General features: G+C 41.3%; 1 protein-coding gene across 2 annotated transcripts; it reads left to right on the forward strand.

Moving 5' to 3' along the window:
• The first annotated feature begins 1716 nt into the window (after positions 1-1716).
• On the forward strand, positions 1717-11975 carry CUNH17orf67 (chromosome unknown C17orf67 homolog). Of its 2 annotated transcripts, none has more exons than XM_025196323.1 (4): positions 1717-1887; positions 2627-2727; positions 9131-9272; positions 10495-10513. In XM_025196323.1, the coding sequence occupies exons 1-3, from the start codon at positions 1833-1835 to the stop codon at positions 9245-9247; spliced, it is 273 nt and encodes a 90-aa protein (XP_025052108.1). In that variant the 5' UTR covers positions 1717-1832; the 3' UTR covers positions 9248-9272; positions 10495-10513. The 2 variants fall into 2 exon arrangements, with proteins under 2 accessions (XP_025052108.1, XP_006017444.1); XM_006017382.3 differs by lacking the exon at positions 10495-10513 and adding an exon at positions 11439-11975 and having other exon boundaries at positions 1720-1887.
• The last annotated feature ends 1510 nt before the right edge of the window (positions 11976-13485 follow it).

The raw sequence follows: 13485 nt of genomic DNA on the forward strand, positions 1-13485 counted from the left end.
CCTACAATAGAAGAATTAAATATGTATTGGATATGGACATTGGATTTACGACACGTTACACAGCCTGACGTCTGATTCACCAGGTACCTGCCTGACCTTACCATTAAAGACATACGAAAAACTAGAACTCTTGGTTCCAAAATGATACCTTTTATTAGACCAGCTGGAAAACCATTACACTTTATTACTACATTATTAGATTTTACCATTTACACTTTTCTTTCCCCCCACCCTCCCTTCCTCTCCTCCCTTCCTTTTCTACCATTTGTCTTCTTAATATCCAGCTAGGCAGACAAGGTTCCTTGGGTGAATTTGATATCTTTTATTAGACCAACCCAAATGGTTGGAGAATAGTTATTAAGCAAGCTTTCGGGTTTATATCCAGCTATTTACTTTTTCACAGACTACCTCTTTTCTACCTAGAACTCAACTACAGTAGAGTTTCCCTTACTTTTCTTTTGCCATTATTTCCCCCTCCTTTCCTGCTCCCTTCTCTACCCTTTGTTTTCCTAATTGCCACCTATTTACATTTTCACTGACATCCTGTCACACTTTTAGCTTCTTTCATTCCTTGGAGATCTCGGAACAGCAGAGACTTCCTGTGCCAGAAGAAGGGTGCCAGTGCCCGAAAGCTTGCAAAGAACTTTTTTTCCAACTACTCAGTTGGTCTAATCAAAGATACCACATCTCCCCAAAGAAACTTGCCTGCCTCTGTCCTTAGACCAACACAGCTACAACCAAAAACCCTTAAATGTGTATTGATTTTCATTATTATATTCATTTGATAACATTTCTCTATCTTATTTTTCAGCTCTGATAGTCAACTTTGCAAAAGTTAGCCCAAGGCATTAAGATGTAATTCTGTGCTTGAATAAGGTCATATCCACAACAGTTTTTGACAAAGCTGGAGTACTGCGTCCAGTTTTGGGCACCACACTTCAAGAGGGATGCGGATAACCTCAAGAGGGTCTGGAGGAGGGCCACTTGTATGGTTAGGGGCCTGCAGGAACGGCCCTACAAGGAGAGACTGAGGGACCTGGATCTCTTCAGCATCCACAAGAGAGGCTGAGAGGGGATCTGGTGGCTGTCTACAAATTCATCAAGGGGGCGGAGGGGGCAGCAAGGTACAGGAGATACTCTGTTTACCAAGGCACCCCTTGGAATAACTAGAAGCAATGGCCACAAACTGACAAGGAGCAGATTTAGACTAGACATATGGAAGAACTTCTTTACGATGAGGGTTACTAGAGTCTGGAACGGGCTTCCAAGGGAGGTGGTGCTCTCCCCTACCTTGGGGGTCTTTGAGAGGAGACTGGACAAGCACCTGGCTGGGGTCATTTGAACCCAGCGCTCTTTCCTGCCCAGGGCAGGGAGTTGGACTTGATGATCCACTGAGGTCCCTTCCGACCCTAAAAATCTATGAAAGGGTCCCATTAACAGCTGCTTACCAAATTAAGGCTCAGGGACTGACATGTGCCTTTTTAAAACAAATAAAAATATTATTTCTCTTACACCATTAAAACCATGGCTCCCCATGCTGACTCTAATTCATCTTATTTTCACAAAGTTAAACTATTTCGGTCACTCTGAAACCTGAGCAAGAGTAGGATTTTCCCTTTTCTTTTCTTCAAGAGCAGAGTTACACTGAGAACGTTTCAGTGGATAATAGCCATATTTACAACTTCGGATCAGATGTCTTCAAAAATCATACCATAAATCAAATTAATTCGAGCATAAACAAACATCTGTGACTGACGTAGCACGCTTCAAGTAGCTAATGCCTCAGTCAATGTTATTCATTTTGGGACTGACTGAGAGAAAGCAGAATCAAAATGAAGAAGTTACTTGTGTTTATCTTTGTTTTGGTCTTCCTTACCACTTCTGCAGGTAAGAGATTTTATAAAACAAATCTACTTGTGACTGTAAATGTGCAGGGTTGTATTATAACATTAGTGTTTTAACCTTATATATAAATATGTTCATATTTCAGTTAATCATTCATAGTATAATAACATTAAAATATCATGATACACTGCAGCCTTTCAATAAAATCAATAAAATTAATAAAACTGATAGTTACAATTATACTACTATAGAACATACTTTACTCTCTGCATTACTACATTTATTCATAAAAAACCTAAAAAGGCATTTTGATGTCATTGGTTTATCAGGGATCTGTTAGCTAAATATTTAATGCAGTTTCTTTAGCTTAATACTTAGTCCAATGAAAGTTTGATCAGTCACTTTGTCTGAATAACAGCCTTGAAGGTAGTGCAGCATGTAACAAAAAAACCTGGAAGGATTATTAAATACACTTAAGAAGAAGATGCTGTTATATTTTTTTATAATTTGGAACAGGAACATTAATAAATAGTATTCTGTGTAGGTTTTGCTTTTCATTAGCAGAACTAGCTTATAAGAAGCACAAATATATTATAAAAGCATTTAAAATTCCATTCCTGTCTTCTGGAATGTAATATCCCTTGGGAAGGTGCTGGGATGAAAGAGCACTTTGTGTGCCCAGAAAAATCAGGGTTGAAAACATTTCACTTACGGACCTGAAAGATAAAATATTAACTTGTTAACTTCACCCTTAATCGCTGCTCCTACCCTCTCACTTTAGATGCTTCACAGATTTTCACTGAAAAAGAAGCCAAACAGATTTTGAGGACCCGTCGTGAAGACAGACCAAGAAAAGCTGGTTTTCCTGATGAGCCAATGAGGGTGATTTACTACTTTTAATTTTCATTGAAATAAACTAAACATAGTTCACTGTATTCGGTGCTTAATGTGGGATGGAATTCTAAATGATTAGTGTAGTCAACTGCAAACTCCATTCTTTTTAACAGCTGAGCCAGTGTTTTTAAAGTCTTTAAAGCAGTGAAATATATGTAAAGCCATCTGCATTCTTTAAACTACTTTTAGGGAAGCATTCTAAAATACTGAATGCATCTCTGCACTATATGTACTTGCAAAATGTACAAATCATTTATCATCTATGGAATCATTATTCTAATACGTAGATTCAATTACTGATCCAAAGATGGATTTCTGTCTATGTGAATGTGGTGTTCCTTACATTTGTTCTGAAAAATGAAACACAACATCAGGAAAAGGAAAATTGCTTGCTTTACATTTTGCACTCAAAGTTGGCCAGGGGGTGCAGGTGTCAGTGGTCTGCGTGGAGATTTAGGTAGCTCTGAACTTGCTTTTCAGATCCGTTGCATGTATTAACTTTTTCTACAAATGCTAGGGATAGGCTCATACATTATGAGACCATGCATGTGTTTGATGGTTAGAGTCAAACTACATTGTTTTTGCATGTAGTATTTGCTATTATTTGCCAATTAACAGCATTATAACAAAAGGGAAAAAAGAAAAGAGCTGTTTGTTTTATTTGCTTCTGACAGAGTGCAGTATAATGCCAGACTTCTTAAAAGTTACTTAGAGCATTTAAAAAAAATCACTGCATATTTCCCTCCAAAGTCAATAAACTGTGTTAAAATTACATGGTTCTGAAGAGGCTAAAAGCCACAGAAGCCAGAAAGTAGACAATAGAGGAAGCATTTCTAATGAGTGTAAAGAGCGTAGATCAGCAACCCTCTGAGTACTTCTGACATAAATGGAACCTTGAGGTGTTCAGCACCTCACGGGAATGTCACGTGCCTTGCAGGATTGAACCTCACGCATACAGGGCAGGTGGCTAGAAAATACTGGTAGTTCTGTCTTTCTTATGTTTCGGTATAGTAGTGAGGAATTACCCATCCGGCAATCATGGAAGGCTGATTTTTCTAACCCCGCCAGAGACCCATTTTCAGGTTATTTGGGGTCTGTTTGTCCCCGGCGGCTGATTCAGCCATTAGTCTAAGCAAGCACAGAATTATTGTAATCACCCTGAGAAAGAGAAAGAGGGGTTGAAAAGGAGTAAGACGTTTTAATACATTTAGACGGGAAAAGGGTAGAAAGAGATACAGGCACAAAGGGAAATTCAATTTAAAATTTACCAATAGAGAGAAGTGGAAAAGAATGGTTTCTTGTGACACCTTTTTCACTGGAACTCTTCTCAGCAGACGTTCAAAAGTGTCCAAAAATTCAAGAGTGTCCTAGCCTCCAAGACTGAAAAAGAACTACTTTCCTGTCATCTAATCCCAGATACACCTGGCCCTTCTGAATCCAGCTCTGGTAACTCACTTGAGAAATAGTTGAGTCACTGTTGAACCTTCTACAAAAATGGTCCAAGTCAAACCTGCCCTAGGTCAGACCTTTGGGACAGGCACTTCACATTCATTATGGCCTCCCAGGTCCAGCCACAGATGACTGACCTCTTCCACACACTTCTCTGGCCTCACCATGGACAGTGAAAGGCACTGCTCTGAGGAAGGCACTGCTTATACAGGGCCAGCCTCTTAAAGCATATTAAGCAGCCATCCCTCTGAACCCTCTGCCAGTGGTTCTGAGACTTCTCAGAGTAGTCAGAGAGTTGGCATAGCTCCTCCTGAAGGACTCACCTGTAATCTATTCAAATATGAAGAGGGATTCAGGTTGGCAGCACTCTTGTTTATGAGGCTCCACAGCATTCACGTGCAATGGCAAGTGAGGGAGGCAGGGTATGGTTGCCCAAGGGTTATCAACAAGAGGGTTCAGAATTGACACCCTGCAGAAAATCTTGACTACTAAATTGGTTGGCATCAGCCTACTCCAGTAGGGCAGCTGATCCCCTGCTTAACACTACAGGTTAACAATACTGGTGGACAACCCAGGGAGGAAGAGATCTTATAATTACTGACCTCTACATAGATCAAGATGAGAGAATCGGCTACCTCAAGAGGACAGGTTCAACACCCTTGCACCTTGGGTGTATCTCAGCTCCTTACATTTAATCCCAAGCCTGGGCCACACTTTGTGTATGGAGAGACTGGCGAAGGGATGAGATGACCCTGGCAGAGGTAGCATCCCTCTGCCTCAGGAGAATCAGGACCAATAAAGAAACAACTAACTTCAAGAAGAGAGGTGCACCAACCCTGCAAAAAGACCATATGATAACTCTCCGCATAAGAAGTTTCCCATTTCACCAGACTAGGGCCAGGCTTGACTGAAGGAGCACTTTGAATGGGATCATGCAACACAAACTCCAGCCATGTAGGAGAGAAATCCTCCTCAGTCAAGGAGGCAGTTTCTTTCTACTTTAAAAGAGCCTGACTCCTTATCAGTTATGGCTGAGTTACTCCCACTTCCATACTTTCCTCTTCATTCACTAGGATGACATGAGCAGATGAACGCTGACATGATGATTTTTCAATATCATGGTGCCCAACATACTTATGAAGTACCTCGTATGACATGATGGCACTACAAACATTGGCCAGGAGCTCTACAGCTGACTACAACGTCCAGGATTAGGTTGGGTTTCAAACTACAAGCAAGTGAGACTCATGAATTTGCTGGAAAGTAGAAGGTACACAGGGTCATTCTAATAATACAATGCCACCAACACCAATGGCCGAGTATTAGCCTGGCTATAAAACCATAATAGTTTAGACAAAAGCAGATAGATTGGTTCAATTTCTACATGACAGCAGGTTACATGCAACTTGTGTTACTAGAAGATACAATTCACTCATTCTGCATGTGAGGGCCTAGTATCGAGCTAGAATAATGTCTCCTGCCTCTTGTCTTCATTTGCCTGGGGTGTGAACACTTGCCATTGCTGGTCTGTCCCTGTCCTATGTCCAGTGTTGCCTTCTACACAGTCACAAACTGCCTGCAAATTTTCTATTGCAACTGGTTTTGCATGAAAAAACGGGTTTGGACTAAGCAGGTACAAAGAGTTTGCTTTCTGACAAGCAGAACATTTAACTCTGTCAAAAAATACTCCCAAAGCTTGAAAAATTGGGGGTTTTAGATTGAAAAAAAAAAATCAAGATTTGCTGTGGAAAAAGGAAATGCTTTTGGATCAGCTCTACACTCCTTCCCATGTGAAGCATTTTCCCCTCTGCTCTAATGGGATAAGACAGTCTCTTGCAGGTCTCTCATGGTCCTTTCCACAGCCCCAATTCAAGGCTTATGTGGGAAATGAACCTTTTATGGGTCCTATGTACTAGGGTGAAATTTATGCTGGGATGATTACACCTGTTAAAGCTCCCTCTGTTAATATTCTTCAAGCAAGTGCTACAAGCATGGGGTCAGAGCACTCTCAACCAGGGAATTATTTTAAATTACAGTTCTTCATAGCACTGCTCCACCTCAAAATTATGATTATGTCTAAAAGCTTATTAATTTATAGGCAGCAAATGAGTTAAATTTATAAAAATGCCAGCTACGCTCTTGATATATTCAAGATTGTGACACGAATCCAGCTTGCCAGTCGCACAGTCTCATCACAACCACATGCTCTTCTTTGAGTGCTTGTCATATAGTGTCACTCAGGCATCTGAGCTTGAGGACCTGTCAATGTTCAAAGGAAGCCTTAAGAAGCAAGAGTCTGAACCCTTTGTGCTTCCTATTCTCGTCCTGCGGCCCTTCCTGGTCAAGGAAAGCACAGCACTGGAAAGTTTGCAGGGAGGGACATTAAGTCCTCTTTATGGGGTCCCTAAGGGAGTGAGAGAAGTAAAAGGAGAGGAGTAAAACAGAGACCTAAAAGGACCTCCAACGCTACACAATCGGTGGAAATTTCTTTACTCCAGGGTAATGCCCAGCACCTTTTGAGGGTAGCCTTGCAGTGTGAGCAGTGCTGAAAAGCAAGAACAGCAACTGAGGATGCAGCTCCAAGTGTGTGATGTCAGCCCAAATCAATAATGCTCCTTCAGGGGCCTGAGTAAGTACAGGACGTGACCTGGAGCACGCTGGTGGTGTCAAGGGCTCACACTAGGGCTCTGACTGTTGTCAGGACTCCTGGCTGGAAGCAGCGGTGGGGACTGTTTGAAAAATGGCACGAATACTGACAGCATCCATTCACACAGAGAACGTCTCTTTTCAAAACGAGTCAGCTAAATATTGGCCAGTCAAGGAACTGTCACATAAATCACTTAGTGTGATCAGAAGCAACCTTGCAGAATATTTTTTTTTTCCACTGGCTATAAAATGTACGTGGCTCGATGCATTACTGTCTTGTACTATGTGATTTTTAAAGCCAGAGTTAAGATTGTTTGACTCTAGGTATCCTCACTTAGCAGTGTATAGTCATTTTAGTTAATGCTAAACTTTAAAGAGCACGTAATCTTGTACCCCTCTCCAGAGAGTATGTATTCATGATCACAACATGCCTTTTAAATGCTGAGGGATGATCAGACCTGATACAAATTGTATAGGAAATATTTTACCTTTTAAGGTAGACTTTTCGATAAAGACCTTGTACCTTATTAAGTGCTGCTTATCCTCTGCATCCCAAAGCAGGCTGCATTCTGAGGGAGTTGATTTTGGCACTGCATTTTACTTGGGATGCTACAGGGAAGGCTCATTGGCCTTTTCAAGTAAAACTGCATTTCTTCCAGCCAGGCGTTGAATGTGCCATTGAAATGACATCTTAACATTCAATTTATCTGACAGATTTCTCTTAAAAATTTCCCCATATAGACAAAAAAAAAATAGTAATCAATAACTGAGAAATGCAAGCCATTTCTCCTGAGCCTTTTCTTATTTAGGCATGCACCCACTGAAGTAAGTAACAAAACTTCCATTGACTTCAGAGTCTATTACACCTCATTCAGTTTTTACATCCACAACCCTGTCTTTTCCATTTATACCCTGAATGGCTGTGTTTTTCATATCGTCTAAGTGCTTTGGGGTCACTGCAAATAGCTTTAAAAATTCCAGCCTATTCTTTATCTTGCATCCAGTGCCCTGGATCTAAGGTATATGTTCAGTTCAAGCAGAGGACTAATCCCATCTAATATGTAATAAATATGTAATATATCTAATCCCATCCCAAGTAATAAACCCATATCAGAATGGATTTAAAGGGAACATCAAATTCTGAGTCAAACATTTGGAGGAGTCTTGCCAACCGCACAGGGCAGACAATCTAACCTATTGATGACATGGTGTTTTTTTCCCAATAACAACATAAGTATGTCATTGTTACAGTATGCTGGTATCTACCTATGCTGTAAAGTAATTTAGAAAACAAGCTGGGATCTCAGAGTGAGTAGAGTTTATATGCATTAAACTGGAGGAGGAGGAGAGGAATCAGATAACTTTGTGAAAACACAACACACAATAGATTGCTCTGTTACTGATGATGACAACATCCCAGGGACACCTCAGAGCATGAGATTCTCATAGATATTCTCATAGACTATTAGGAATAGCAACTACTGTTGTTAGCACTGGAAAGCTGGGAATTATGGCAGTTCTTTCGAGCTCTGAGACATCAGACCGCAAAAAGGACCCGCCCAAAGAAGCCTTGTTAGCCAAGTGACTCACAACTAGATGAGATTTTAATAGAAGCTGGTAAAAGAGGTACAATCAGACCCCCCCCCAACATTATATGTTGGTCTGATGGTAATGTTTACAAATGCTTTAAAAACTGGGAGGGAGAATTGTTCATACTGACCAGAAGGTTTACCATCCCTGACTGGGATGTTACAGTTTTGAAGCAGAAGCTGTTTTAAGGAGGTCACATGCATGGATTCTAAGTTTTAGCTGCTTACCTGGGAAAGCCATATCATTTTATAATCCCCTTGTAAAGATCTGTAAATGAGTACTACTTACTGGCATTCCCCACAGCACTGCCATGTGGCCCACAGCCATAGGTCCCACAGCTTTTAATCTGTAGAGCTCAATGTTCAAAGGAGACTGAGATGAATGTAATTACAGAACCCCAGGTCCCTCCACTGGGCCAGCAAAGACTTGAGTGTGTGTATTCAAATCAACTCATGTTCATGCAGATGTCTTTAATTCTGAAAATTAATGCTAATCTGCCTATAAAAACCTGGCCCATGATGAACAGCCTGGCTGCTAACAGGATGAAGTTTTTACAGATTTACAGATCCCTTTCAAGGTGTCATCGTTTCCCGCTCTGGGCTAAATTCAGCCTTTTTGTAAGCAGTGAAATGTCCCTGCATTCAAAGGGCTGATGCCAGGATTCAGTGACCACCTATTCAAATGCAGTTCTCTTCTCTTCAAACAGGAGCACATGCTTTACCTGCAGCGCTTGGAGCAGAGATCGGAAGAACAATTCCTTGAACACTGGTTAAATCCACACTGCTTCCCACATTGCAACCGGGACTTAGTTTATCCAGTCTGAAGGCTCTGATTTTTCCTCGTCAATGGTATGTGTTGCACTTTGTACATGCACCATCATTTTTTGCAAATTAAAGTGTAACTGAGGTCCATGTCACACTGGTGGATAATATTTCACATCATATCCAGGGTTCAATTTAAAAAGAAAACCAGTGAGCTATGGTCAGGCTACCATAAGCATTCACTAATTTACACTCCAGAATTGGGCATGCTTTGGTTCACACTCAGGCCCTAATCATATCAAGACTAGTGCAGTGGGCAGCAGGCTGTGCTGGGCTGGACAGGCGTGTGTGTCAGTGAAGGCTGCGTGTGGGTTTACATGAGGTTACTCACTCATCACATACCATGGACCTTCTCCCCCACTTGCAAGTGTGCAGAATAGAAAAGGAACAAAGGTAGGCAGCAGTGTGGGGATCCTGCCCAACTCTCTTCAGGCTATTAAAGTACTTGGCGACACAGGAGCAAAATGATTACTGTTGCTTCAACTCTTCCCCCTGGATTGGTTGCCCTGCCCCTCTGTTTACAGCTGGCCTTTATTTGCACAGCACACTGCACCTTGGCTTATAGTTGTCTGTGAAAAGGCAGCAATATTGAACTTAGAGTTGTCTGTAACCACAATGATTAAACAATGGGATCATAGATACTTCATCAAGGTCTTGAAAAAAGCTGGGCTCATTCTACATTATCTCAGCGACCATATTTTGGTAGCAGATGGTAGCAGCTGATTTTTGTTAAGGTAATCATGATAGAACTGATATACTGAATAGCTGTTAACCATGGGCATCTCCATACTGTTTGCATAAGTCATGTGTTCAGTGTATGACTTCTCAGATCAGTGAAACTAATTTGGCCCACTATCTCAGTCTGCTGCATGTACAAGGGTTGAACGGGAAAATACCATTAGAGAGGCTCTTCAAAGCTCGCCCCAGAAATCAGGCACTCCCCAGAAACCATTCTCTACCAACACGAAACTCCACAATGATGTGTCATACTATGTTGTTCAACTTCTTATTATATGTTGTCCTTCTGATTCTTGGTGTGTCCTGCATGCAGCAACATCTGCTGATTGTTGAACACTGAAACCATTATGTCCCTACAGACAGGAGGAGGAGAATTTGGAAAATATAAGCACTAGTGTCTTTGAAACTCTTCAGAAACTCACCTGCTCGTGATACCAAAGAGAAACAACTTGCCACATATTGTGCAAAATGTTGTAATATGAACCTCCTTGTTTTTTTTTATGTCGTTTAGAACAACATGGAAGTATTAGCAGCAATGACATATTTAACATCACCATTAGACACCTGACAGAATGCCTCATTGAGATGAAATGAAGCACTTCAGGCCTTTCAGAGCTATTGATTCAGGCTGTCAGCAGACTCAGGAAGATATAATGTTGTAAACAAAGTGGGAACCAATCTCATGGTTAACTTCATAACCATAAAGGTATCTGGATGCCTAAAGATACAGTTAGGTACTCAGTGGGATTTTCAAAAAAGCCTAAGCAGTGTAGTCTCTCTTCCCCCCCTCCGCAGCCTGTCTCTCACCCATTGACTTCTCAATCTACATTTTCACTGACTACCTGTCTTGTGTGCATACCAGCCTAGCCCCTGGCTTCTTTAGTTTTCATTCCATCCAGGAAGAGCACACACCAACTGCTGAAACTTCCTTAGCCTGACGAAGGGTTTTTGAACCCGAAAGCTTGCTTAATAATTGTTTTCGAACTATTTAAGTTGGTCTAATAAAAGATATCAGATTCACCCAAAGAACCTTGTCTGCCTAAGCAGTATAGGCACTTCTCAATGATGGCAGTGGGAGTGAGGAACCTAACTAGCTTTTGAAAATCCCAGCAGGTGTCTGTCTCCATTAGATTCCTAAACACCATTGAAAATCTGGCCTTTTAAGCCAGACTTGATAGAATGACACCAAGTGAAACCAGCTTCATGTCCAGCTCTTAAAAACAAACCAACACCAACATCACCAACAACACAAAGCAAAATGCGGAAAAAAACCCAACTCAAGTTTAGATACTGGGACAGAAGTTGGGAGTTTGTAAAAGACATGCCAGTCATCGCACAGCTGAGAATTGTTCGCTGGAGTGTTGTGAAGGCTAATGTGTGAAGTACAATGTTAGCGTTTCGTATTATCGACCTGTCTTTCTATGTTTTAACAATCTCTCTCTCCTCTTTTTCCAGAGATCGCCACATGCATTTGAGAGAAAAAGATGTGTGATTCTGCTAACAAAAAGTGCCTCATTCAATATCTGCTAAATACTAACTGTAGAGCTGAGCATCTCTGGAATATTGTACAATCCTAGGGATGCGGCAAAGCTTTCCTTTTCAATGATACATTTTAAAAATATCTTTGTTTCATTATATTAACTAAATCACTATGAATCTTCAAACAATAGAAAAACTAATGCATGAGTAAAAGACACTATGGTTCCCCCCCAAGATTTAAAGAATGGGCTGGAATAAACCACCAGCTAGCCTTAGAACATACTTATTTTGGGTACTGTTTTAGATTACATTGAAGCACAGAGAGTCTTTAAGGGAAAGGAAGGCGAAGCTGCCACTCTTTAGGTCTTTGGAGGAAACCATAATTATAGCATCTCTGCAGTTTTAATAATAAGAGTACTATACTTAAGCTCAATATGTATGCAGCATTAATCTTTTATGTTAATTGCCTTCTGAGCTTTTTCACCTCTCATTTCATAATAAAGGCTTGAATCAAATCCACTTACACCTGATTTTGTTGCACTGAAATCAGAGGATGTGTGTTGATGACAATCACTCAAATGTGGCTCAATATTTTGATAGTGTAAAATGTACATATGATTCACTGAGGGCAAAGCATGGTAGAAGAAAAAAGCAGAGAGGTAGATGTTGTTGGCTGGGTATAGTGTCATCTTCTGGGACTTTTGTTTCACAAGAATTCATCTGGGGCCTCAGTTCTATAAATACAGCCACACTGATTTCAGTAGGGCATCTCAAACATATCTGAAGGTAGGATTTGGCAATTCAAAGGCAGAATAAAATGATAGGTCTCTTGTGTGAATGGGAGGGGTAAGACCAGTTAAAATAAATGAGGCAGCATTAGTGTTGAATGGACAGAATGCATTACCTCCTGTTGAGCTGGGGATCATATATACTGAACTCGGGAACCCCTGCTACTAACCTTTCAGGCACAATAAGGTGAACCAGATAGGAGTTGTCTCCACTTGGAAGTGTTTCCCCAAAGTCACTAGCATTGATCTACTAGTTCTTCTACTGGCACCTGTGTTACTCTTTCAGAGAGAAGTTGATTATGAAGTACTGGTGCTGGGTGTCTGCCCTAGGTCCTATTCTCAGGTCGTCAATGCTTATCATGGCTATTAAATAGGAAAGAGTCACTAAGGGACTGTCAGTAGATGGCTAGTGATCAAATGGGATGCCCTAGGCTCCAAATCTTCTATGAAACATTACATTCATTTCCAGAAATGTCTCAACTTTCCAGAAAGTTGCTACGAAAAGGATCTGTAAGCCAGCATGGAGACTCACCAGCTCAGAAAATGTCCCAGTTACAGGTCTCTTTACATCCTTTTTGTTAGGGCTTAACATGAACTGCGGCAGCAAGGACTCAAGGTCTTTCTAGCATCAGCAGCCAGGACAAGAGAAGACACAACCTGATCCTGTGTCATTTTCCTTTGTTCCACCTCTCCTTCTCGGGTAACCCGCTCAACATGGCAACCCCTTCTTGTCTCAGAATTTCTTGCCATTAATGAAAAATAACCTGGTAAACATAGGCCAGCTCCTACAGGAGTGAAGGCGAATATTACTGATTTACCTGTCTCTTATATCTAGGCTATAATTTGAAGGGTCCACATCATTAGAGAAGTAATTAGGGGCAGCACCAGTCCCCTGCAGTCAACCTCAGTAATTCAGCGGGGTACATAGGAGACTTGAGAGGGAGGTATCCTTTCACCTATGGCCACAGAACAGCAGTGGAGCAGCAGTTGTTCCAGCCAGTTTGTCACTGGCCTGGGCTTTTTGGGCAGCTGGAAGAGGACTGCCTGGAGGAGCACACCGTGACAACTACACTCCTAGCACTCAATTGTGCTCAGAGTGCCTTGCTCAGTTTGGGAAGGCTTTTTGTTGCCCCCAAACCTTGATTGCATCCAATTCCAGGGAAACTTCCAAAACCAAGGCAGCAAGGGCAGCATTGGTCCCTTACTGCATACTTGAATAGAGAGAGGCCGTAAGC

The sequence above is a fragment of the Alligator sinensis genome, unplaced genomic scaffold (assembly GCF_000455745.1).
Source record: "Alligator sinensis unplaced genomic scaffold, ASM45574v1 scaffold282_2, whole genome shotgun sequence".
Lineage (NCBI taxonomy): Eukaryota > Metazoa > Chordata > Crocodylia > Alligatoridae > Alligator > Alligator sinensis.